The sequence below is a fragment of the Notolepis coatsorum genome (assembly GCF_963971535.1).
Source record: "Notolepis coatsorum genome assembly, chromosome: 1".
NCBI classification, from domain to species: Eukaryota; Metazoa; Chordata; class Actinopteri; order Aulopiformes; family Paralepididae; genus Notolepis; species Notolepis coatsorum.
In genome coordinates this window covers 285,970,611-285,992,769 of record NC_140165.1, presented here as the reverse complement: position 1 = coordinate 285,992,769, position 22,159 = coordinate 285,970,611, and the positions used below count along the sequence as shown (strand labels likewise).

The 22,159-nt window shown below is 44.9% G+C and overlaps 1 protein-coding gene across 4 annotated transcripts in view; it reads right to left on the bottom strand.

Annotated features, from left to right (window-relative positions):
• bicra (BRD4 interacting chromatin remodeling complex associated protein) overlaps nucleotides 1-22,159 on the bottom strand; it is a 33,514-nt gene that overhangs the window by 5,720 nt on the left and 5,635 nt on the right. For 2 of the 4 annotated variants that reach the window (XM_084332232.1, XM_084332233.1), the window contains exons 2-11: nucleotides 15,216-15,261; nucleotides 14,465-14,510; nucleotides 11,319-13,280; nucleotides 10,926-11,114; nucleotides 8,038-8,670; nucleotides 6,997-7,204; nucleotides 6,787-6,884; nucleotides 4,435-4,557; nucleotides 3,772-3,821; nucleotides 3,429-3,577 (exon numbers count right to left, since the gene is read on the bottom strand). In XM_084332232.1, the coding sequence (XP_084188358.1) occupies nucleotides 3,429-3,577; nucleotides 3,772-3,821; nucleotides 4,435-4,557; nucleotides 6,787-6,884; nucleotides 6,997-7,204; nucleotides 8,038-8,670; nucleotides 10,926-11,114; nucleotides 11,319-13,280; nucleotides 14,465-14,510; nucleotides 15,216-15,256 (3,499 nt within the window). In that variant the 5' untranslated portion in view covers nucleotides 15,257-15,261. Of the gene's footprint in view, nucleotides 1-3,428; nucleotides 3,578-3,771; nucleotides 3,822-4,434; nucleotides 4,558-6,786; nucleotides 6,885-6,996; nucleotides 7,205-8,037; nucleotides 8,710-10,925; nucleotides 11,115-11,318; nucleotides 13,281-14,464; nucleotides 14,511-15,215; nucleotides 15,262-22,159 lie in introns of all 4 variants that reach the window. The other 2 variants (XM_084332234.1, XM_084332235.1) reach the window with 2 other exon arrangements.

Genomic DNA, 22,159 nt, shown 5'->3' with positions numbered 1-22,159 from the left:
TTATTTGCATAGTTTTATAATAAACCAAATCATAACATTTCATAATATGAGACTTTATAAACAATGGATTTGTCTATCATGCACTCTCCCTACTATACTAATATGTCTTTACTACTATGCATATGCACTCAACACTGTACCACTCAAGTTTCAGCACTGTTTGATGATCATCGTTACTCAGCTAGAGTTGTACCCTTCCTGCTGACTTGTCGTACAGAACTTGTAAGTCGCTTTGGATAAACGCGTCAGCTAAATGACTAAATGTAAAACAATACCTTGAAAAATATAAATATTTGATACCACGGCGCCCGGTTCACTTTCTTAGCTTCCTATGAGTTTGCATCATACATTGTTTTCAAATACAGTTGGTAGGGTAGGCTGTGAGTGTGCTGTTTTAATACTACAGCTAGTAGGGTAGGCTGCGAGTGTGCTGTTTTAATACTACAGCTAGTAGGGTAGGCTGCGAGTGTGCTGTTTTAATACTACAGCTAGTAGGGTAGGCTGCGAGTGTGCTGTTTTAATACTACAGCTAGTAGGGTAGGCTGTGAGTGTGCTGTTTTAATACTACAGCTGGTAGGGTAGGCTGTGAGTGTGCTGTTTTAATACTACAGCTGGTAGGGTAGGCTGTGAGTGTGCTGTTTTAATTAGGGCTGTCAGTTTATCGTGTTAATTAGATTAATTACACAGCAAATTATCGCGTTATGAAAATTAACTCAAAATTAATAAAAAATTTCAATCTCATCCATTCCATAAGAACGTAGAATACACGTTTACAGACTTTTTTTAATATGTCCATTTGCATGTTCTTGGTATCTGATTCTAGGGACATCTATGGATCTCAGGGAATGTATTACCAGTGTCAGAAATACTGTGTCTAGGCTTGAGTAAATTGTAATGAACCAAATGAGAATACCAATAAATTTTTCTTTGACTGTGAATAACACCATGCTAAAATTGACCAGACCTGAAAAATCTTAAGCAAATGAATAAATGGAAGATGATTAAACAGAAGGTTTTGTAGATACAGTACTGAATTCTGCCAATCCGGACACATGCCATTTGAAATATGATTATAGAATATAGAATATCAGGCCTAAAATGGTTATGCGATTAAAATGAGATTAATTAGATTAATTAATTACAAATCCTGTAATTAATTAGATTAATTTTAATCGCCTGACAGCACTAGTTTTAATACTTACAGCTGGTAGGGTAGGCTGTGAGTGTGCTGTTTTAATACTACAGCTGGTAGGGTAGGCTGTGAGTGTGCTGTTTTAATACTACAGATAGTAGGGTAGGCTGTGAGGCTCCCCAGCTTCTATCTAGTAGGCTAAGCTACTATAAAAGAGAAATATGACACTTTTATTTTAGAAACCTTATTTTCTCATGTTAAATTAGGTATTTAAAAAAAATTATATAATTAACTAATCTTGATTGAATAAAAATGTATATGTATATCACCTTCTTATGCTTTATTAAAGAGGTGTACAGCATCCTACTAAATTAATTGACTATTGACCATAGTCATAGTATTTTTCCTATAAGTTGCAACCCAGCTGTCTGATTTCTCAGGCCTGACAGCTCTCTGCAGGGGTTCGCTTAGCGGGACATCTTGTTTGAATGCTTCAGTGGTGTTGAAATTAGAGCGGTCGCCAACCTCTGGAAATTCTTTAGTGTCCTTTTCCTTTCCTTCGCCTAAAAAAGCCAATATCCAAATAGCACTCCTGCCATTTTCCTTTTCAAATCAAAACCAGTCGTCGCTCTAAATCATTTTTAACAAGCTAACAACACTGTGACAAGATCCACAAACTATTTTCAAGTAAAGTTAAAATATATGAGACTTGAGAAGAGAGCGAGAACGAGAGAGACAAGTTTAGAGTCCCTGAGCACTGAGTGAGAGGGGGCAGGTCTAGCTCTGCTGGGCACAGCGTGCGCATGTGTCTGTGTGTGTGTGTGTGTGTGTGTGTGTGTGTGTGTCGGATGGGTACCTTTCACATTTGAACCGATACCGGTACCGGTACCTGTGAATCGATACCAGTACCCAACGGTACCTTTTTTCGGTACTTTAGTCTCAAGAAATTTAATTTACCTACCTCAGTCGTAAAAAAAAATCCAAACTTCAAATAACTACAATTTCGACAGTTTTCGGCTTGTCATTGCTCTGACTGCTTTGTTGTTGAATCAAGTCAAATCCTAGGTAAGCATATATTGTGCGTGTGAACGTTGACATGAAAAGAAAAAAGTCAAAAAAAAAAAATCAAAAAATAATAATAATATTTTTTTTTTTTTTTTTTTTTTTTTTTCGGTTTCTCACTTGATTCGATACTCTGTAGTACCGACGTGTTTCGGTTCGGTACCTCAAAAGTACCGAATTCGGTACCCATCCCTAGCCGTGACAGCTAGCCTATGTGTGTCTGTCTGAGACAGAGAGCAGAGGAAAATGTAGAATGATGTGTACATATATAAGCCGCACTGGACTATAAGCCGCAGGTGTTTTAATGTTTAATTACCATATGTAAGTGTTCGTGCACAGAGGGGATTGTCGGCAAAGAGATGGCTGTTTGAGGAAGCTCCCATTTATTAACATTTCACACACATAGCGTTTCAGACACAAACTTTTCAACTTTCAAACTTAAACGGTGCACTCAAACAAATAACAACACTATAGTAACAAATATATATATCTATATAATATATATCAACAATAACAGTGAAGTAAACATCTCACGTGAATAATTGAATGAACGTCTCGACTCGAGGCGAGTGAATGAATGTCCGTGAAAACCAAGATGGCCACTCAGCAATACCATAACGGAGCAAGGCCTATCCGGTTGGATACTGGTAAGGCGCTGCCCTCTAGTGGCCGGCGATAAACTCTTCATGTAACCTGTAAAATCCATAGATTTAGGAGGTCCCCTAGTGGCCGTTAGCTGTAAAAATCCATGATTAGCCGCACTGTTATATAAGCCGCAGGGTCGAAGAATGGGAAAAAAGGCGCAGCTTATAGTCCGAAAATTTCGGTAGCTGCTCCATGCCATCCAGACAAGTTAGCTAGCTAGTTAGCTGCTCCATGCCATCCAGACACGTTAGCTAGCTAATTAGCTGCTCCATGCCATCCAGACAGGCACTACAGTGGTCACCAGGTGACAAAGGTTGAGAACACGAACAGCAAATACCAAAGACTGTAATGTGATAACAAGGCTTTCCAATTCAACTCTTGACGATTTTGCCAAAGATTAATTGTATTATTATTTGGACCCTGCTTACGTCATTCAATACATAAACATGTATTCCCAAAACAGAATGTAAAACTATAATACTTTTAAAAAGGTGAATTTATTTTAAAAAGGATCCATGGCCACCCTGTATAAACATGATATTGTATTTATATCTTATAGTGTGGAGTTAGGTGAAAGGGGGGGGGTTACCTCTGTGATAGTCTTGAGGGGAGTTGGCAGTGCCTTGGTACAGGTGGTAAGGCAGCAGTCTGTGCAGTGTGTCCTCAAAGGTCTGGAAAGGAGCACTGTAGTTTGGGTGGAGTACCGAGCCCTGCTGCTTCCTAAGCTGCTCCAGCATTCTACACACAACCACAGATGGAAGCGTCATTCAAGTAAATTATTTTTGATACGAAAGTACGAATTTCACCTCATTAACCCCCGATGATGTCACAATGGCAACTGGCTATCCTGAGAGCGATGGGAGTTTTTGGATTCTAAGAAAACCTTCCAAAAGGTAAGAGAGAGATCCCCCTACAAGTACAAGCGTACACACCTGGCTTCTTTGCTAGGCTCTGCACTGAAAGGCATCTTCAATGGTGCAGTCTGCGACGGGAACAAAAAGGAAAGAGAATTTAATACAACATTCAAACAGCAGATTAAGAGTTTAGATTAGATTAGGGGTGAAGTCTCTCCCACTGGACCACCATGGGACCCTATTCCGGGAAAAATATTAACGGTAGTCAACGACGAGACCCCGTTTGAATTGTATGATGTTTGTCAATTTAAGTGTAATCGTCAGCTAGCTAATGTGACGTTACAGCATCAAGAGCTATCGATAATGTTAGCGATAATGTAACATTAACTCACTTCTTTGTAAATCAACTTTAAGTCAAATTAACAGACATATGTGTAATTCATGGCACAACTCAAACAGGATTAAAAAAAAAAGGTAGTCTCTCTGAAATAGGGTTCCATGGCCGTTACCGGACAGCGAGGGACTTGGCCTCTCTGTAGAAGACCTCACAAACACACATGGGCAGAACCTGTGAGTCTCTGTAGAAGACCTCACACACACACATGGGCAGAACCTGTACGTCGCTTTGGATAAAAGCGTCAGCTAAATGACAAAATGTAAACGTAAATGTAAAAGTGGGAAGATATGAATGACATGAAAGGTGGAAAAAAAAGAAAGGAGACAGAACTAGCATTCCCTTACATGTGTTTGTACAGAGGCAGGGGGTTGAGGCATCTGTGTCAGACCTGGGCCCAACACCTGTATCTGAATCCCACCTGTCCCCAGAGCCATCCCTCCTATGGAGCTGATCACTCCTGGCTTGACCTGGGGGGGGGGGGGGGGGCGTGAAGAGTGGGTTTAAGAAATGGGAGAAAAATGGTGGGTTTGTGAACGTAAACAAGGACGTGCACCAGCAGAGAGACATGATTCCCATTGACAGGGTTCCCCACAGACATTGCAAAATTAAATTCAAGGACTTTCAAGTACTTTTCTAAGCACTATTTTCCATTTTAAAAGGGCATTTAAAAGGATACAATTCACTTTTAAATGCTGTTTTTTATTGAAAAGAAAATCGGATCCAATATTTTTGGCTTAAAACCAATTTCCGACAATTAGTTACACTTTAGATAAAAAAAAGTATATTTCTTGATTCAGAACTATTTTATCATGGATGAACAAAACGTTCAATGCGAATGGTTTTGAATTTCAAGGACTTTTTTTAATCACATTGTTAACAAAAATGGTCTGTTTTCAAGGAATTCCAGGCCTCGACTTTCTTTTAACAAAAATCAAGCACTTTAACCCTTTAATCACCAAGGACGACTTGCCATGCGTAATCTGCCAATGACGTCGTACAGCGTCTTTGAGATCAATATTTCAAAAATCTGTCATGGCAATCATATTTCACCCACGGAGACTTGAGATCTCCTGTAGATCTCCTCTCAACTCTCCAACGGTTCAAGACCGCCATCTGGTGGCCGATCGGCAAATCGCCAAAACCGGAAGTGAGCGGCCGGAAGTGGTGCTCACCCATATTTCGTCCGGCCACTCGCTATCGCTAGCGGGACTCCATCTTGATACACTGGATATCGATCCGTTGCCAATAACTCGATAAACAACATGATTTGGACGTATATAGTATTATACAACCTGGAACTGGACCAACTAGATCGACATCCCATAATAACGATCTTCTTGCTCCACGCTGATCGCCCAACGCTACGAGGAAGCTGCGGTGAGTTTCAGCGTGTTTGATTATTATTATACATACAAACTGCTCTGATCAACATATCACCCATACTACATGAATCATTTAACGTCGGCCACGGACTTATAAACCCCCCCCCCCCCCCCCCCCCCCCCTCCGGTCACCAGCAGATGATGAGGCATGACGTTTAGGACCTTGTACAATTGAAATTTTTAATCTGACGTCAATCGGTATCAAACTACATTTGATGATATAATATATGTATTTATGGCTATAACTCACATTCTATGGAATGATGCAGAAAACGATAAAAACATTTATACTTTAGACCATATTTTAGTACGAATGTGTGAATGAAAAAGTAGAACGTTGCTACATCCTAAACGATAGATGATGAATGGGCCATAGCAATGTCAATTTAGCAATACAATTTAAAAAGTTATAGCCCTGCAAAGAAGAAGAACATCTCCAATCTCCATAGACTTGCAGAGAGTGGATTAAGATCAGAATAATCTCTGGCAGATAAAGGGTTAAGCACTTCAAGGACCTTGTGCGAACCCCAAACAATTTGTATCTAAAAAAAAGGCAAGCTATGCACAGGGGAAATGGTCACAGGTAATAATATAAAGTAAACATGTGCGCCGATTAGTAAACAAGCTAAAACTTGACAGATTATATTTTTGTACTAACGTCACAGTGACCAAGTGCGTCCACATTTTTATAGGATTCTATCACATTTTCATAACAATAGCGAATATTACGTACCCTGCGCCGTTTTCATTGGGGTTTCTTACAAATTAACGATGTTTTATTTGTCCTTTATATGCGGATAACATTCAAATCTTAAATTGTACCATTCTGTTTCCCTTTAGACAACAAACGTAATGCTAATGATGCACTTTTGTTAAGATAATTAGTTTACCATTCGTGGTCACTGTACTGAGGTCCCGTTAATAGTTTAACGCTGTTCAGATCGCGTCAAAGAATAGACACATCCCAGTGACCTGTGCTAACGCTCATGGGAAATGTATTCATGTAGTTTTCAACATTTTCACCTTTTAATTTTAAACCAATGCTGCCATCTACTGACAACAGAAAGTGTTGTCTAATCGTCACCTTGAGAGCCACTTCTGTATACAGCGTCGCCCGAAACCCATTCTAGAGATTCCCACTTCTTACTGGGAATGGGGCGTGGCCGTATTTGGTCCCAGACAATAAGAGTGGCCGCGATTGGTCTACGTTCCGTTAATACAGATGTACCAATTAGCTTGGCATTAGGACATTATGCGTAAAAAGTACTGGTTTCATCTGGATCCTAGAAGGTACTGGCGTGTGACGCAACCCACCTGTGCAAGCTGGGTAAGGCTAACTGGAGTGACCGCTTGATTCACCATAGCTCCGCCTAGTCCTTGGACTCCTGAGAATACCTGCAAGTCATTTGACACTAAAACAAGAGGAGATAAATAAATTACAGGGAATGGGAGGAACAATTTTCAGAAGGATATTCAGAGGAATATGTTTTTTCTTTTTGTTTCCGAGTGGTCCACTATGTCTACCTGTGGCAGGAGTCTTGACGAGCACAGATGTCTGCTGCAGCATTGGGGTGAGTTGCGGGGGATGTTGGGCAGGTATACTGGCGCTGACTGATGGCAGCACCACTTTCTCAACAGGCACGTCTTGCTGCAAGCTGAACTGACTGGTGGCCAGAGCCTGAGCCTGAGGCTGGACGAGCTGCTTGGCCTGCAAGAGTATGTTCTGTTGGACCTGAGAAGACCAGGGCAAAGAAAAGCTAAGCAGGTTTTATCAAGCTTTTTTGACACTAGGCTTGGGTGATATTGAAATTCTTCTACAGACGATATTGCTGTATTATCGTCCAAAACAAAAGCTAAAAAGCTTTTATTTTGAAAGGTTCTGATGTTGTTGTCGCTAGTGGAACAGGCTGCTTGCTTGACACAGGCCTTTGCTGCAAAGCTACAATCTCTAGGAAGATTAAAGCATTTTGATTCCAGTGTCCGATCAGAATTGATGAAGAGGGCGGTGATGGACATAGAGCTATAAATTAACATTTGACCACATGCCTGGTCAGTGCATAGAACTCTGCATCCCTGACTTGCCTTTTTCTGAAACACTAACGTTATATGCGGCTTGGCAAGTCATATTGTGAATCCAATTTATTTACCATTTCCTTGGATACAAACAATTTCTTCCTAATGTACCTACTAGTAACTGCATTCTTTTTGCTAACGAGAGCCGACATCTTTCCAAAGTTTTCTCCACTAAGTTAGGCTACATGGGGTAATGTTGTGTAGAGGGTCAGAACCTAGGCTCACATAATGTTACTTTTCTTTGGTAGACTACAACAAGGCAGTGAAGCATAGAGAAAGAAAGAGAGAAAAGGAAAGAGAGACTGATTAAAGCGCAAGATGCATAAAAGGTGTTGCATAATTGAATATTGTTCCGTTATCGGGGGCGCGTGAGGGCCATTATCGTGGCCACGTGCTGGATAACATCACCATATCGCTCAAGCCTATTTGGCACATAAGGATGATGATACAGAACACAGGAAAGAGTGTATGTGTGTGTAGGAGGGATATTACCTGGTGCAGCTTGTCTAGCAGCTGTTTCTGCTGAAGCGATGGCTGGCCGATGCCTGAAAGAGTGTGAATCTGAGCCCCGACCAGTTGCAGGTGGTGATGTTGATCCGCCGTCAGGCCCGACAGGAGAGCCTGGCCTTTCATGACTGTGCTGGCAGGGCCGGCGCCGACGGGCACCGTGAAAAGGTGCTGTACGGCCGGAGCCGGGGGAGGCTTCGGGGAACGGGACGCGGGAGGTAACGTTGCGTCCAGCTGGAAGGGAGCCGGCTGAGAGGGGGGCCGCGCCAGGGGCTGGAGCTGGACTTGAATGTGAGTCTGCTGCGGTTGTGACTGCTGTGTCTGGCTCTGAGGGGCCGACTGCGGGGACCCCGGGATTTGGTTGTGGACGATGAAGAAAGGGGGGTTCGAGGAGGGCGTGCACGAGCGGGAGGGAGTCTGAGACTGTGGCTGGGGCTGAGAGGGGGGGCGAGACTGCTGCTGATGGTGGGGGGAGTGGATCTGCTGAGTCCGGGCCAGGGGGGACTGAGAGGGCTGGGGGCTGACTGCCAGGGGCGGGGCCGAGGCCTGGGTGACCATGGTCGGCGAGGGGGACATGCTCTGGATCTTCATGGGCTGTTGATGTCCTGCGGAAGGTACCTGAGGAGGCGCAATCACAACAAACCCATTGTTTGGCACCTAGAAGGACATATCTTTTAAATAATGATAATAAAACATAGTAAAACATTTGATCACAGAAGGACACTGGACGTCAAGCACACAATCACAAACCACTCAATAAACACATCTGCATGCATAAAACAGAAGAATCACAACATAGGAGGAGCTAAGATTTTAAACTAGCTACAAAACCACGCAAAATGTGGGAGGAACAAACGATACGTAAACAATACAAAAGCAAAGTATTTATGTTATAAACTCTAAAGTAGCTGCTAATGGAAGAAGAGTGGCAGAAGCCGCTGAATTTGTTCGATGTCGGGAGTAGGATTACACATACATTTTTTTTTAAATAATACAAAAAGGGAGAGATGATCATTATTGAGCCAAGAGAGAACAGTTGACACAAGCAAGAGGTCAAGGTTTGCGGGTCTGTGATGGGAGGGTTCTGGGTTATCTGAAGAGTTCATGGAAGGAGGGCAGGGGTGGGAGGAGCAGGTGTTTTGCTTGTGGGGTCATTACACTGGGAAGACTAGTAGTTACAGGGGGAGAGAGGGGCTGAAAGCAGGGTGTAACTGCAAGGATCAGGAGGGTGGATTAATAGCCTGTGGGGCACTTTGCAGGGGAGAAGGCAGGGAGCTGGTCCCTAAGGCAGGTGATGAGGGGGGCGGGTCGACTGGGGATGAGGGTGAGTCAAATGGATGTGATCAAGCAAAGAGTTCCAACTAGAAGGGATACAGCTATGGACGGACCGATATATCCTCGGTACGGTTAAGGTTAAAGGGGCATTTTGCCAATTTCTAATCCCAATCCTGTCGTTCTGTTGTGAGAAGGACATGTGATAATCTGACGAACCGGCGTGTTCGGTGTCGACAGCTCTGCCACATTGACCCCCTCGAGATCAGACCTCACCGTTTCCTCAGTTATTTTCAACTGGGGTAGTAGAACCAACTCAAGTTGGGAGGAATAGTTGAGGAAATAGCGCCTGCGGTTCATTAGAGGTCTGCTCTCCTCTGGGTGACATCATCCAGCTGAGTTTCAGGGGGTCGATGTGGCCAGAGCTCTGCAGACAGAAATGCGTTGGCGTCCAATGATGTCCACTTCAGACACACAACAGAACACTTCAGGTTAAAAGAAAAATCAGCAAAATGCCTCTTTTAAAAAGGTATGGGTTAGGTTTATAAACTACAGATTTTACTTTAGTTTGTCATCCGGCGAACAATACACGCCATTTTTTGCACTACTTCCAGCCACGGCTGTATCCATCCTAGCCGCGACCCGAGCATAGAGGTGATCAGGTGGTGAAAAACGAGTACCCTTGGATGGCTCTTTTTTTAGTGATCGTTCCACAAAAAGCACAAGCATGTTTCCCATTATACTCAAATACGTAATTAATACGTAGATTTGGATGCAAAACATGCCATGGGTACGAGCTGGATCTGAGACAAAACACTCCCATGAGAAATTCAGGTTAGGGGGGGGGGGGGGGGGGGAACAAGGAACGAACAGACAGTTTATCTGGTGAATTAGCTTCACGCTGAATTCCAAGGAGATGCAAATAAGACGAACATGAAAACATTAACAGTTATGCACATGGGCAGGTGAGATGAGCATGCTATTAGGACATGGAGTGTTAAATAGGGTTGGGAACCGAGATCCGGTTCTAATAGGAACCGGTTCCTAACTTCCGGAAGTAACATATTTGCATTTCGATTCTTAATTTCGATTACATTTTTTTTTTTTTTTTTTTTAAATGTACTTTGTTAATTAATACCCTAGTTACAGTACAGCAACCAAATTAAACTGTATCAAGTCAACTGACGATGTGAAATAGTATGAAAAAAATCTCCTGCGAAATAAGCTGTGACCCGTTTTGACCTGCACCTCAAAGAATCGGAATCGAGAATCGTTTAGAACAGGAATCGAAATGGAGAACCGGAACCGGAACCGGAATCGTTCAAATCCAAACGATGCCCAACCCTAGTGTTAAAGCTCTCTCAGAAGTGGCAGAAAAACAAGAGGAAATGGATGGGATTAGACACGGCATGGCAACAGGTGAGTGGATAGCGATGGAAAGCCAATGCAGGTGAGAGAAGCAGCGGAGCAGAGGAGTGATGAGAGAGAGATGAGCGTTGCTGAAACGAACAGTTGCCCTAAAACGCAGTGGCGGCAGCAGCAGCGACAAGTGGGTGGGACTTAACATATAGGGGGGGGGGGGGGGGGGGGGGCATTTCTACCTGTTTTACCACTGCTGCCATGTGGGCGGGACCAGGGGAGGGGCTGGGGCTCTGACCCAACCGAGTGTCAGCTAATTGGCTGTCATGGACTGAGGGGGCCGGACCAGTGCTGCTGTTGCTGCTGACGATAACAGACGCTGGCACGCCCACAGAGGGGGTCGAGTCATTCTCTGTTTGGTGGCGCTGCTCCTGACATGAGTACATTTACCAATTCAAGGATGAGGAAGGGAGGGTGGGAGGAGGGGGGGGGGGGGGGGGTTGGAGGGAAGGGGGGAGTAGAATAGTAAACCAGAGAGGTCAGACCAAGGTATCACTCCGTGCATGTTATCTTTCTTTAGCCAATGTTAACTACACACAATTCATGAGAACGGGGAGGACGAGTGTCACACTGACCTGTTGCAAGAACATCTGCAGAGACTCTTGGCTCAGGATCATGCTGGAGCCGGCTTGGTTGGTGAACAGCACCCTCCCTGGGCTGTGCTGGGCCTGCAGCCCCATCGCTGTCACAGAGGAAGAGGTGGACACGGACATGGACGGAGAGGAGCAGGGGACAGAGATGCCGGTGGACTGCATGGTGAGGATGGAGGACTGCGGCGTGTGCTGCTGGCCAGGGTGGGCGGCCTGGTCAGTGGAGCTGCCCAACACGGTGATGCTCTCCCCGGGCTGGCCCTGGGCCATGGCCGCCGCTCCGGTGCTACTGCTGCTGGGGACGCCCCCGGCCTGGGGCTGCAGGGCTGGCTGCAGGCTGACCGCGGGGCTCAGCCCCTCCACCTGACTCAACATGGTGAGAGAGTTCTGGATGGGCATGCCCTGGATGACAGTCTGGGCGTGACCCGTAACAGGGTGATTCTGGGCCTGGCCCTGGGTCAGTGAGACAGGCATCTGAAACAGAGTATGTGGGCCCATCTGGCCAGGCTGTAGCTGGATGGGACCAGAGAGGATGTGGGCCCCAGGATGACCCTGGGAGGCCAACATCTGACTCAGGTTGGCGATGAGCTGCCCTCCGGGGCCCTGACTGGTGATGATGTGGCCCCCAGGGTGCTGCAGGATCTGCGCACCCGCCTGGAGCTGGGGCAAGAGGAACTGGTGGTTCTGACCCTGCAGAACGGTCTGGGAGGGAATGACAATGCTGCCCGATTGATTTAACAGTTGCACACTGAGGGGCTTGCCTGATGGGTGGGCCCCCTGCTGCTTGAACAGGGCTTGTTGGAACTGGGGGCCACCTTGCGACCCGGCCTGCGTGCTCAGGACAACATTAGAGCCAGGCTTGCCCGTCAGGAAGGCTACATTCTGAGCAGCGGAAACTGGGATCTGCTGCAACCCTAGAGCCTTGTTGGCGTCGTTTTGCAGAGAATGGGGCACTGGCTGTGGCTGCTGTTTGAAGAGTTTGGGTTGAATGGCTCCCCCCTGAGGAGGTCTGGGCTGGATGGGCGTCGGTGTGCGCTGGATAATCACGTTCTGCATGATTTGGCCTTGAGTTTGTGTTTGGGGTATCATGCCACCACCGCTGCTGCTTGCGCTGCTGACACAAACAGCTGGTCCATTTAAAGCTGGAGATCCCAGAGTGGCTTTGCCCCCTTGGATAAGAAGTCCACCTCCAGAGCTTAGCACTGACCCTCCAAGCCCCGCCTGTGTCCCCGCGCCCGATACCTCCGACCCAGGCTGGTGCAGCTGGTAACCACCCATGGCTTTGGCCAGGATCGGCTGCCCAGACTGGTTGATGGTCATGACCGTGGGCTGGCCCACAACCTGAATCTGTCCGATGCCCAAATGTCCTGACTGACTCCCATTAGGAAGAGCTTGAAGACTTGAAATGGGTTGAAGAGTCACATTTCCCAGACCTACAGGCTGCATAAATGGCTGAACACTAAGGGCCTTGTTCATGACTTGGGATTGAAGCTGTAGGCCCTGGTGAGCCAACACTGACCCCAGCATGTCAGCCGTGGCATTAGGAGGGGTTGCGGAGGAGCTAGGGCCTGATCCGGGGAAGATTGTTGCCGCTCCCCCAACTCCTATACCTACACCAACAGCAGTGCCTCCGGCCCCGGAGAGGCTGGCGTCAGGCAGCGTCTGAACCACCTGCGTAAGGCCTGGGATCCCAAAGGAGCCCAGGTCCAGCTCAGCCTCCGCCTCCTGCAGGCTCTGCTCTGTGATGTTGGCTTCAGCCAAGCTCTGCTGCAGGATGTCACATGGCTCATGATTTGTCCCAATGCCATTGCTCCCACCTTCACCGCCAGGGAATCCTCCCAGGATGTCATCATCCTCCAGGAAGTCCAGGTCGACACTGACTCTGGGCAGGCCCGCCGGCTCACTGGCCGACAGCTGGACCGGGGGCTGGACCTCTGCAACATGGCCCTGGAAGAGACACATATAAAGTAAAACCAGGCAATCCGTGTGTATGAAAGATGAGATGGGATGGAGAGGACGGAGCTGCGTGGACGTTGAGATGTTGACACAGCATTCCCCCCAAAAACATTTTCAAGGGTCAAATCAGGGCCAACCGGAGCCTTGAGCGTGGAGATGTTAGTTAGTGGAGGGGTGGGGTTGGGAGATGCATGCTACATACATGGATGGAAAACAGAAGGAAGTGGGGGGGGGGGGGGGATGTTACTCACCCCAGCAGTAGAGAAGAATGAGCTGGAGGGGTCACTCGAACCATCCAAAAGGTCGTCAGTGTCCAACTACAGACACACCCACCCAGGATAGGACAGACATAAACCATAGGCACCCAAAACAGCAGGCAAAAGCCACCAGGACAGAGAAACAGACAGACAGACAGACCGTCAAACAGAGGAGGGCAACAAAAGGACAGTCCGCAGAAAAACAAAAGGATAGAAAAGAAATGGGAGAAGGATCAGGAGGATCAGGAACAGAGGGGCAAAAGAAACAGGAATAACACAGAGACGGGAAGTGTTAGTATTAGCATCTCTTATTTGGGTAATTACCCTAGTAAAAGGGGACAATGCAGGCTCAAGTTGAAATCATAGGAAGTGCAATCAAAAGGCAAAGGAAACCATAAGCGCAAAGGGCCCATTTAAATTTTTAAAGAAAATCAGCAGGGAGCGAGGTAGGGAGGGGTTATCGGTGTAATCAGCGAGGAGCAAGGTGGGGAGGGAGGTAGTAAGGTAGCTAGGTAGGTAGAGATGGAGGTAGGTAGGGAGGGATGGAGATAGGTAGGTATGGAGGTAGGTAGCTAGGTAGGTGGGTATGGAAGTAGCTAGGTAGGTAGGTAGGTATGGAAGTAGGTAGGTAGGGAGGTATGGAAGTAGGTAGGTATGGAAGTAGCTAGGGATGGTAGGTATGGAGGTAGGTAGGTATGGAGGTATGTAGGAAGGGATGGAGGTAGGTACTGTAGGTAGGTAGATAGGGATGGAGGTACAGTAGGTAGGTAGGGAGGGGTTATTGAAGTGATTGGCAGGTATCACGTCGGCCCCAGAAGATTCCTCCTCTCGCACCAACCACAGGTAATGTGTAAAACACTTATGTAAAACACAAGCCTGACAGGTGTCACTCATTCAAGTATAGTATCTCTCACTCACATGGGTCTCAGATCCATGAAGAAAGTCATTGAGTGCTTCTGGGTCACTGTCGGAGAAAGAAAGGGTTGGACATTAACACCAGCCACATGCTGCTCAACGTTGGCTGATGCCCCCTGCCTTTCCTTTTTAAATTCCTTAAGCCACTTGGCAGGTGTTCTTGAAATCTATGGAAGATCTATCGTATTCAAACACCAATTTCGGCTAGTAGAAAATTGGAGTGACTGGACAAATGTCTGGATACACCTTGCACGCCACTGTGGCAGAAACTTAACAGTAGGGATGGACCGATGCCACTTTTTCACTGCCAATACAGATTCTAAATAGTAACTTTCAGTATCGACTGATACCAAGTACGGATCCAATCCAATCCATCACTTTACTGAACAGTATAAACTTAGACCATCAGTTTGGAGTCATTGGACAAAATGTATTTAGATATATAATACGTTTTTCTCCATTAGAGAGATCCATGAGTTAGAAATGCCGCAGATCAAGTGATTTTGCTTTGATTTCTAGCATCTTACACATTTCTATATCAGACTTTAAGACAGGTATCATACTTTAATTTTGGATACATGGATACCAATATCGGTATCATTGCATCCCTAATTAGAAGTTTGATTACTTCTAGAATATCAAATAGAAAATATAGTCTATTAATCTATTGCTTTAACATGGACTTACCAAATTACATCTAGAATATCAAATAGAAACTGCAGTCCATTAATATATTGCTTCAACATGGACTTACCAAATTACATCTAGCAGGGACCTGCCGTCTTCATCATCCATGACAACTGCAGAAGATGACAAGAATACAACATGTAGTTAGTCAAACGCTTCAGTTCAAGAAACTACCACACGTCTCAGAATGCATGACCCAGGTTCTGATCTAGAAATGTTGGCAGGCCTGGTGGCAAGTGCCTAGAGAGAGGGCAAACGTGGGCACGGTGACATATTTCTGGTGGCAAGTGCCTAGAGAGAGGGCAAATGTGGGCAGTGGCACGGTGACATATTTCTGGTGGCAAGTGCCTAGAGAGAAAGCAAACGTGGGTACAGTGACATATTTCTGGTGGCAAGTGCCTAGAGAGAGGGCAAACGTAGGCACAGTGCCATATTTCTGGTGGCAAGTGCCTAGAGAGAGGGCAAACGTAGGCACAGTGCCATATTTCTGGTGGCAAGTGCCTAGAGAGAGGGAAAACGTGAGCACGGTGACATATTTCTGGTGGCAAGTGCCTAGAGAGAGGGCAAACGTAGGCACAGTGCCATATTTCTGGTGGCAAGTGCCTAGAGAGAGGGCAAACGTAGGCACAGTGCCATATTTCTGGTGGCAAGTGCCTAGAGAGAGGGAAAACGTGAGCACGGTGACATATTTCTGGTGGCAAGTGCCTAGAGAGAGGGCAAACGTGGGCAGTGGCACGGTGCCATATTTCTGGTGGCAAGTGCCTAGAGAGAGGGCAAACGTGGGCACAGTGCCATATTTCTGGTGGCAAGTGCCTAGAGAGAGGGCAAACGTGGGCACGTGACATATTTCTGGCGCCACAGTGACAGATTCCATCAGGCCCTACATTTAGTGCAAAGCAAAAATCTCAAGGTACTTTTAAAAACAAATGTGCCCTGAAATCGTGTCCCCCTGCTGGACCAGGAAGATCAAATCCCACCTAGTCTGGATCGGCACCATGAGACTGTTGGTATAAGCACGCCATTGGCAGACTATTTCAGTCAGAGTTCTCCTCCCCTTCTGTTATTTGCGACACTATTTGAAAGTGCACCGTCGCTGGTGATTGTGATTGGTTTAAAAAAAAAAATACAAACAAGCCAGAGCGTTTTCCCACCCCTATAGACCTGTTCGCCAACGTCATGACAAATATGCGAGCGCAGACCCGAGGCAGAAAGGAACATAATCCTGATCAGAACAACGGGGCAGACGACAATATATTTGCATTTGTTAGCCATGCTAGCGATCTAAACAATCAATCCATCCATGCCAAAGCTAGATATGTAAAAGGTAAAAGACTCACACTCACAGCCATGCTGATTTGGCTAAATTACATCCAGCCATTTTTGTTTGAAACCACATTTAGTCAGGGGAGTGCCATGGTTTCTCCATAGAGCCCCGTTGTACTTCTTTTGGCGCAGGCTCGCGTGACTCCGTTGGTATTGCTGATTGGCTTGAACACAGTATGTTTGTAAACAGCGAACAGTCTATACCAGAATGATAATAGGTTCAGCGAACTTCAGCCAGACCTCTCTCCAGCACTGGCACATCCATAACATAGTGTGGAGAGAGCTATGGCGATGAAAGACTAAATCCCACCTGAACCTCCTTTGCTGCCTCGTCTCCCTCTGAACCACCAACTCTTTCAATAAAGAATAGGGATGCACCGATCCGATAATGGTATCGGCCGCCGATATCAGTAAAATAGCTGGATCGGGTATCGAAAAAAATAAAAATATATAGGATTTTTTTTATAAATAAAATAAGATAACCATTTATATCTATGTGTTAATTTGTTACATTTAGTTTCAGTTAGGAAAGTTAGGAAAGTAATGTTTTAAGTCAAGCCTGATGTTGCCTTGCACAAAAGAATGATCCCAGTCTCTTCCACACAGTGACAGTGAGGCACAGTTTATTATGAAGTTTATTTTCTGTCTTTGTTTACAACAAATCAAAAACACACTTGTGATCCTTTACAATTTTTAAAAACAAAATATATTTCAATATATAAAAAAAGAAAAACGTGGATAAATCTTTTTTTTTTATTACTTTTTGGGGGGGGGGGGGGTTGACAATGGGTATTGGATCGTAGGGCTGGGCGATATGGAAAAAAATCATATCGCGATAACGATATGATAATTTTATTTTATTTCTCGATATCGATAATTATAGAATTGTTATAAGTATATAAAAAAAAAAAAAAAAAAAAATGTTTTTTTTTTAACAACAGATGTATGTTTATTTTGCAGCAATTCTTTGTCATTGCCGCCATCTTTAGTGTTACATCCCCTCACACTCCAGTTCTCAGGCTGCAGCTGGTTTAAAAGCTAAAGTAAACCGGCTTCTCTGCTGGCTGTGGCTCCAGGGGAGTTGAACAGTTCTGGCTCTGCTAGTTTATTTTCGATCTTTTGGCGCTTTTTTGGTGGACAAACCACCGCACATGTGCACCGTGACTCGTGACTGGAGTCTAGTTCTGCTAGCACACATAGCCTACTGTGTACAGACGGTTTCAAAATGTATTTTAAATTAGAAAGCAAACAAAATAAATGGACAAGAGAAAAAGAAATCTGAATTTGGTCAGTATTGTCATTTGGACAAGCAAAGCCATTACTTTAAGTTGCAGGCAAGAAAGACAAGTCTGTCCACTGTCTCTGGTTTTAAAACTGCCCTGTTGCAGGTAAAAAAAAAAAAAAAGTAAAAAAAAAAAAAAAATAAGATTTTTCGATTTTTATTTTATTTCGATATTCGATATCGATTAATAAAATATATCGCGATATTTATCGTTATCGTTATATCGCCCAGCCCTATTGGATCGGTATCGGTATCGGCCGATAACCAAACCCAGGTATCGGTATCGGGACTGAAAAAGTCGGATCGGTGCATTCCTAATAAAGAACAACTCCAACAAGACACTTACACTTCTTTTAATTACGACGTAGGGTTCTCCGTTTGATATAGCCATTAGCCATCCAAAGCCATGTTAGTAATGTTGGCCACTTTTAATGAAGGCTATATTTCCAATGTGTTGGAAAGGGAATGAGAAGCAACACACAGTGTATAACTGCAAAAGCATTGGAATGTGAAGATAAAAAGGAAAAACAAACATAATGAAAATGTATTTGAATCTTGCATTTGTCCTACTAAGGCTAAATATATACAATTAGGCCTACCCCTTAAACCTTTTAGACAGCAACACATTAGGTGGTGGCAATATGGTAATGAGGTTTAAGTGCAGACTGTAAGCTTTAATCTGAGCAGGTTTTCAGCTAGATTTGATGAAAGTTAAATAATTGCTTACTGCCCTTTCTTCTCATGGCCCCCTCCCAGCAAAAACAAACAGCCAATTTCAATGTGCCCAAATATGTCCACTATGCGCATATTAATTAACACTTTGGACGCCAAGAACAAGTTACGCCGTTTTTGCCCGCCATGCGTTGAACGCCAAGAACGACTTACGCCGTTTTTGGGATCAATATAAAAAAATTTCGCCATGGCATTCATAATTCATCCAGCCAACCTCCGGACTCCAGCGGGACCCTGTATGAGATTGCAACGCCTCAATACAGCCGCCTGGTGGATGGTCGGGCGAGTTACACTCTCGCCAAAACCGGAAGTGCCGATCGGTGCATTGAGGAAATCCCTCCGGCAGTGATATCTTGTTACGTGGCTCCAGACAAACACTATAGTGCATTTGGATTGCTTTCTAAACTTAATAATCGGCGAACGGTAAGAGGACAGTAACGTTATTTTCAGCCCGATTGTTTATTAATTTCACTGCAAACCATCTGATCAATATATCAACCCATACTAAATAAAGCCGTTACTGGCGATCAAGGAATTATAAACGACCCCCCCCCCCTTTCCTTCACACATGATGAAGCATAATGTATACCAATCATATACATTTGAATTTTTTAATATAGCGTGTATAGGAAAGAAACGCCAATCGATAATCTATCATATGCGTCAGGGCCTATAACTCGTTTTTGGAATTACAGCAGAAAATATTAAAAACATACTTATGAATAGAATAGAAATACTTTTATTATCCCGTGGGAAATTTGACACTGCAAATCGCTCAACATTTAAACATTTAGACAGAACAGGTCACAAATTAGAATAATACAACGAATCAAATCAAGTTGCCTAGGATAAGAGTAGAGTAAAATAGAATAAAAATGGAATAAAATATACAGTAAATAAATACAGTAAAAATATACTGAGGTCTACAGTAGGTGTAATATTGCACAGTGCTGTTTCAAACTAAGTCCAGGAAGATGGTAACTGCCACTCTGTGCTCAGTGATGCAGTGAGGCACAGTGATGCATTGTATAGTCTGATGGCTGTTGGAATGAAGGACTTCCTGTGCCGTTCAGTGCTGCATTTGGGTAGTGTGAGCCTAGCACTGAACATGCTCCTCCTGTCAGCCAAGTCTGTGTATAGTGGGTGGGAGGGGTTTTCCCTGATGGCCTGGAGCTTAGCAAGGCTCCTCCTCTCCGCCACCCTCGCTAGGGAGTCCAGCTACACCCCAACCACGCTACTGGCCTTCCTGACCAGCTTATCCAGCCTTATATTCTAGACGGTACGGTATTAACACAACAATGTATGAATGAAAAAATATAACGTTCCGACATCCTGAACGATAGATAATCGATGTTGAATGGGCCATAGTAATGTCAATATAGCAATACAATTTAAAAAAGTTATAGCCCTGCAAAGAAGGTAAACATCTCCATAGGCTTTCAACGGTGGCAGACTGGGTATATTGATGGATATAACCCATGGCGCCCAATGTGTTGGTAATATTTATATTAAAAAAATAATAATAATAATAAATGTCACTATGCAATAGGGAAACTTTTTATGTTATTGAAATTGCAGGAGGCTTCAATATTTGCTAAAAGCAAAATGTGTGTCAAAGTAAGCGATGGCAACCATGAGCATCTAATGATACCGATCCAATATTTGTTAATGAATACAAAGATAATAATTAATAATAATTTGCATAATCTTTTAAAATAACCAAACAGCTGCATACTACATGCATCTTATTCTTTATGATCAATCTAAAAGCAATAAAAAGGGCAAAAAATCCGGCCTTCATCAGTGTGTACAGTACAGAAGTCAAGTCGACTTTAATGCTAGTTGGCAATGGAGGTTGGTGCTAACTATTAGCAAGCAGCCAAACAACAAACTGCACATTGATCCAGATGAAGCTGTTATTGGGGTGATCTCTACAGAGACAGTGAAATATCATGACATGAGGTTTCAGCTTCAAGGTTTCAGGACTGGTTACTCCACAGACGGCCCTCATAGCGGTCACAGAGGCTCTCCACTTAGCAAAAGCGAAGGGCCTCTCCTCTGTCCTGATTCTGCTGGACCTGTCGGCAGCCTTCGACACGGTCAACCATCAGATCCTCCTCGCATCCCTCCCAGGAATGGGAGTGGCTGGCTCTGTGCTGGCATGGCTGCTGACGTCCTACCTCGACGACCGCTCCAACCAAGTATCATGGACGGGTGTCCCCCAGGGCTGGGTCCTTAAACCCCTCCTCTTCTCCCTCTACACCAAATCTCTGGGTAACATTATCACGTCCCATGCCTTCTCGTATCATTGCTATGCCGATGATACTCAACTCTTCCTCTCCTTTCCTCCCTCAGATAACCATGTCTCTGAGCGGATCTCGGCTTGTCTGTCCAACATCTCCGCCTGGATGACGACCAACCACATCAAACTGAACCTAAGCTAAATGGAACTGCTCCACCTGCCAGCCAAATCCTCCCCGCTGACCGACCTTTCCATCAGTGGAAAATGTAGCCGTCACCTCGTCCCCGACCGGCAATAACCTTGGTGTAGTCCCTGACGACCAGCTGAACTTCTCCGCTCACATCGCTGCAATGACCAGAACCTGCAGGTTCCTCCTGATTAATGTCAGAAGGATCCGCCCCTTCCTGACAAAAGAAGCCACCCAACTCCTCGTCCAATTAATAGTCATGTCTTACCTCGACTACTGCAATGCACTGCTCGCTGGTCTACCGACCACCAAGCCCTTTCAACTGATTCAGAACGCAGCCGCCCGTCTGATCTCCAACCTACCAAAGTCAGCCCATGTTACCTCGCTTCTTAGGGACCTGCACTGGCTCTCTATCGCTGCGCGATATGCCAGGTCGAGGACCTTGAAGCAAATTCGTGCAGCGATAGAGAGCCAGAAGGGAACGGCTCCCGCCTACTGCAATGGTCTCCAGCTAGCTACACACGGCCAAGACCCCTCCGCTCTACATTCTCTGGCCACCTCAGACCCACTCCTATCAGAGCTCCGGGAGGGTCATCAAAGAGAAGCCACCTATTCTCGGACCTCGCTCCACAATGGTGGAACGAACTTCCCACCACAGTTAGGACAGCCGAAACCCGATCGATCTTTCGCCGTCGACTAAAAACACTTCTTCAATCAATATCTGAAATGAAAAAGAAAAAAAACATTCTAACATTCTTACTGTCTTATACTATCATGCACTCTATACTAATATGCCTTTACTACTATGCACTCATCACTGCAACACCCAAGTTTCAGCACCGTTTGATGAACATTGTTACTTGGTTGTAAGAGTCGTACCCTTCCTGTTGACTTGTCATACAAAACATGTAAGTCACTTTGGATAAAAGCGTCAGCTAAATGCATAAAAAAAAAGGAAGAAGATTTTTTTTTTCTTTGACCCTACGTGGTCATGTGCAAGTAACGTTACAGTATCCGGTCGGAGGTGTTCATTTGTGGAGTTGGTTGTTGTAGGAGATACTTATTTATTTTTGTATCTACTTTTTCTCCCCATTTTTCTATTTTTCTCCAGTCCCCAATTTCGTATTGTCCAATTCTACCCTCCCGTCTCGAACGTTGTTAGGCCATGCCTCCCACAAGCCGGCTGCAATGTGGACGAAGCCTTGCATCACGTGTCCCCTCCGGTACTCGAGGAGGCAGCCGTCG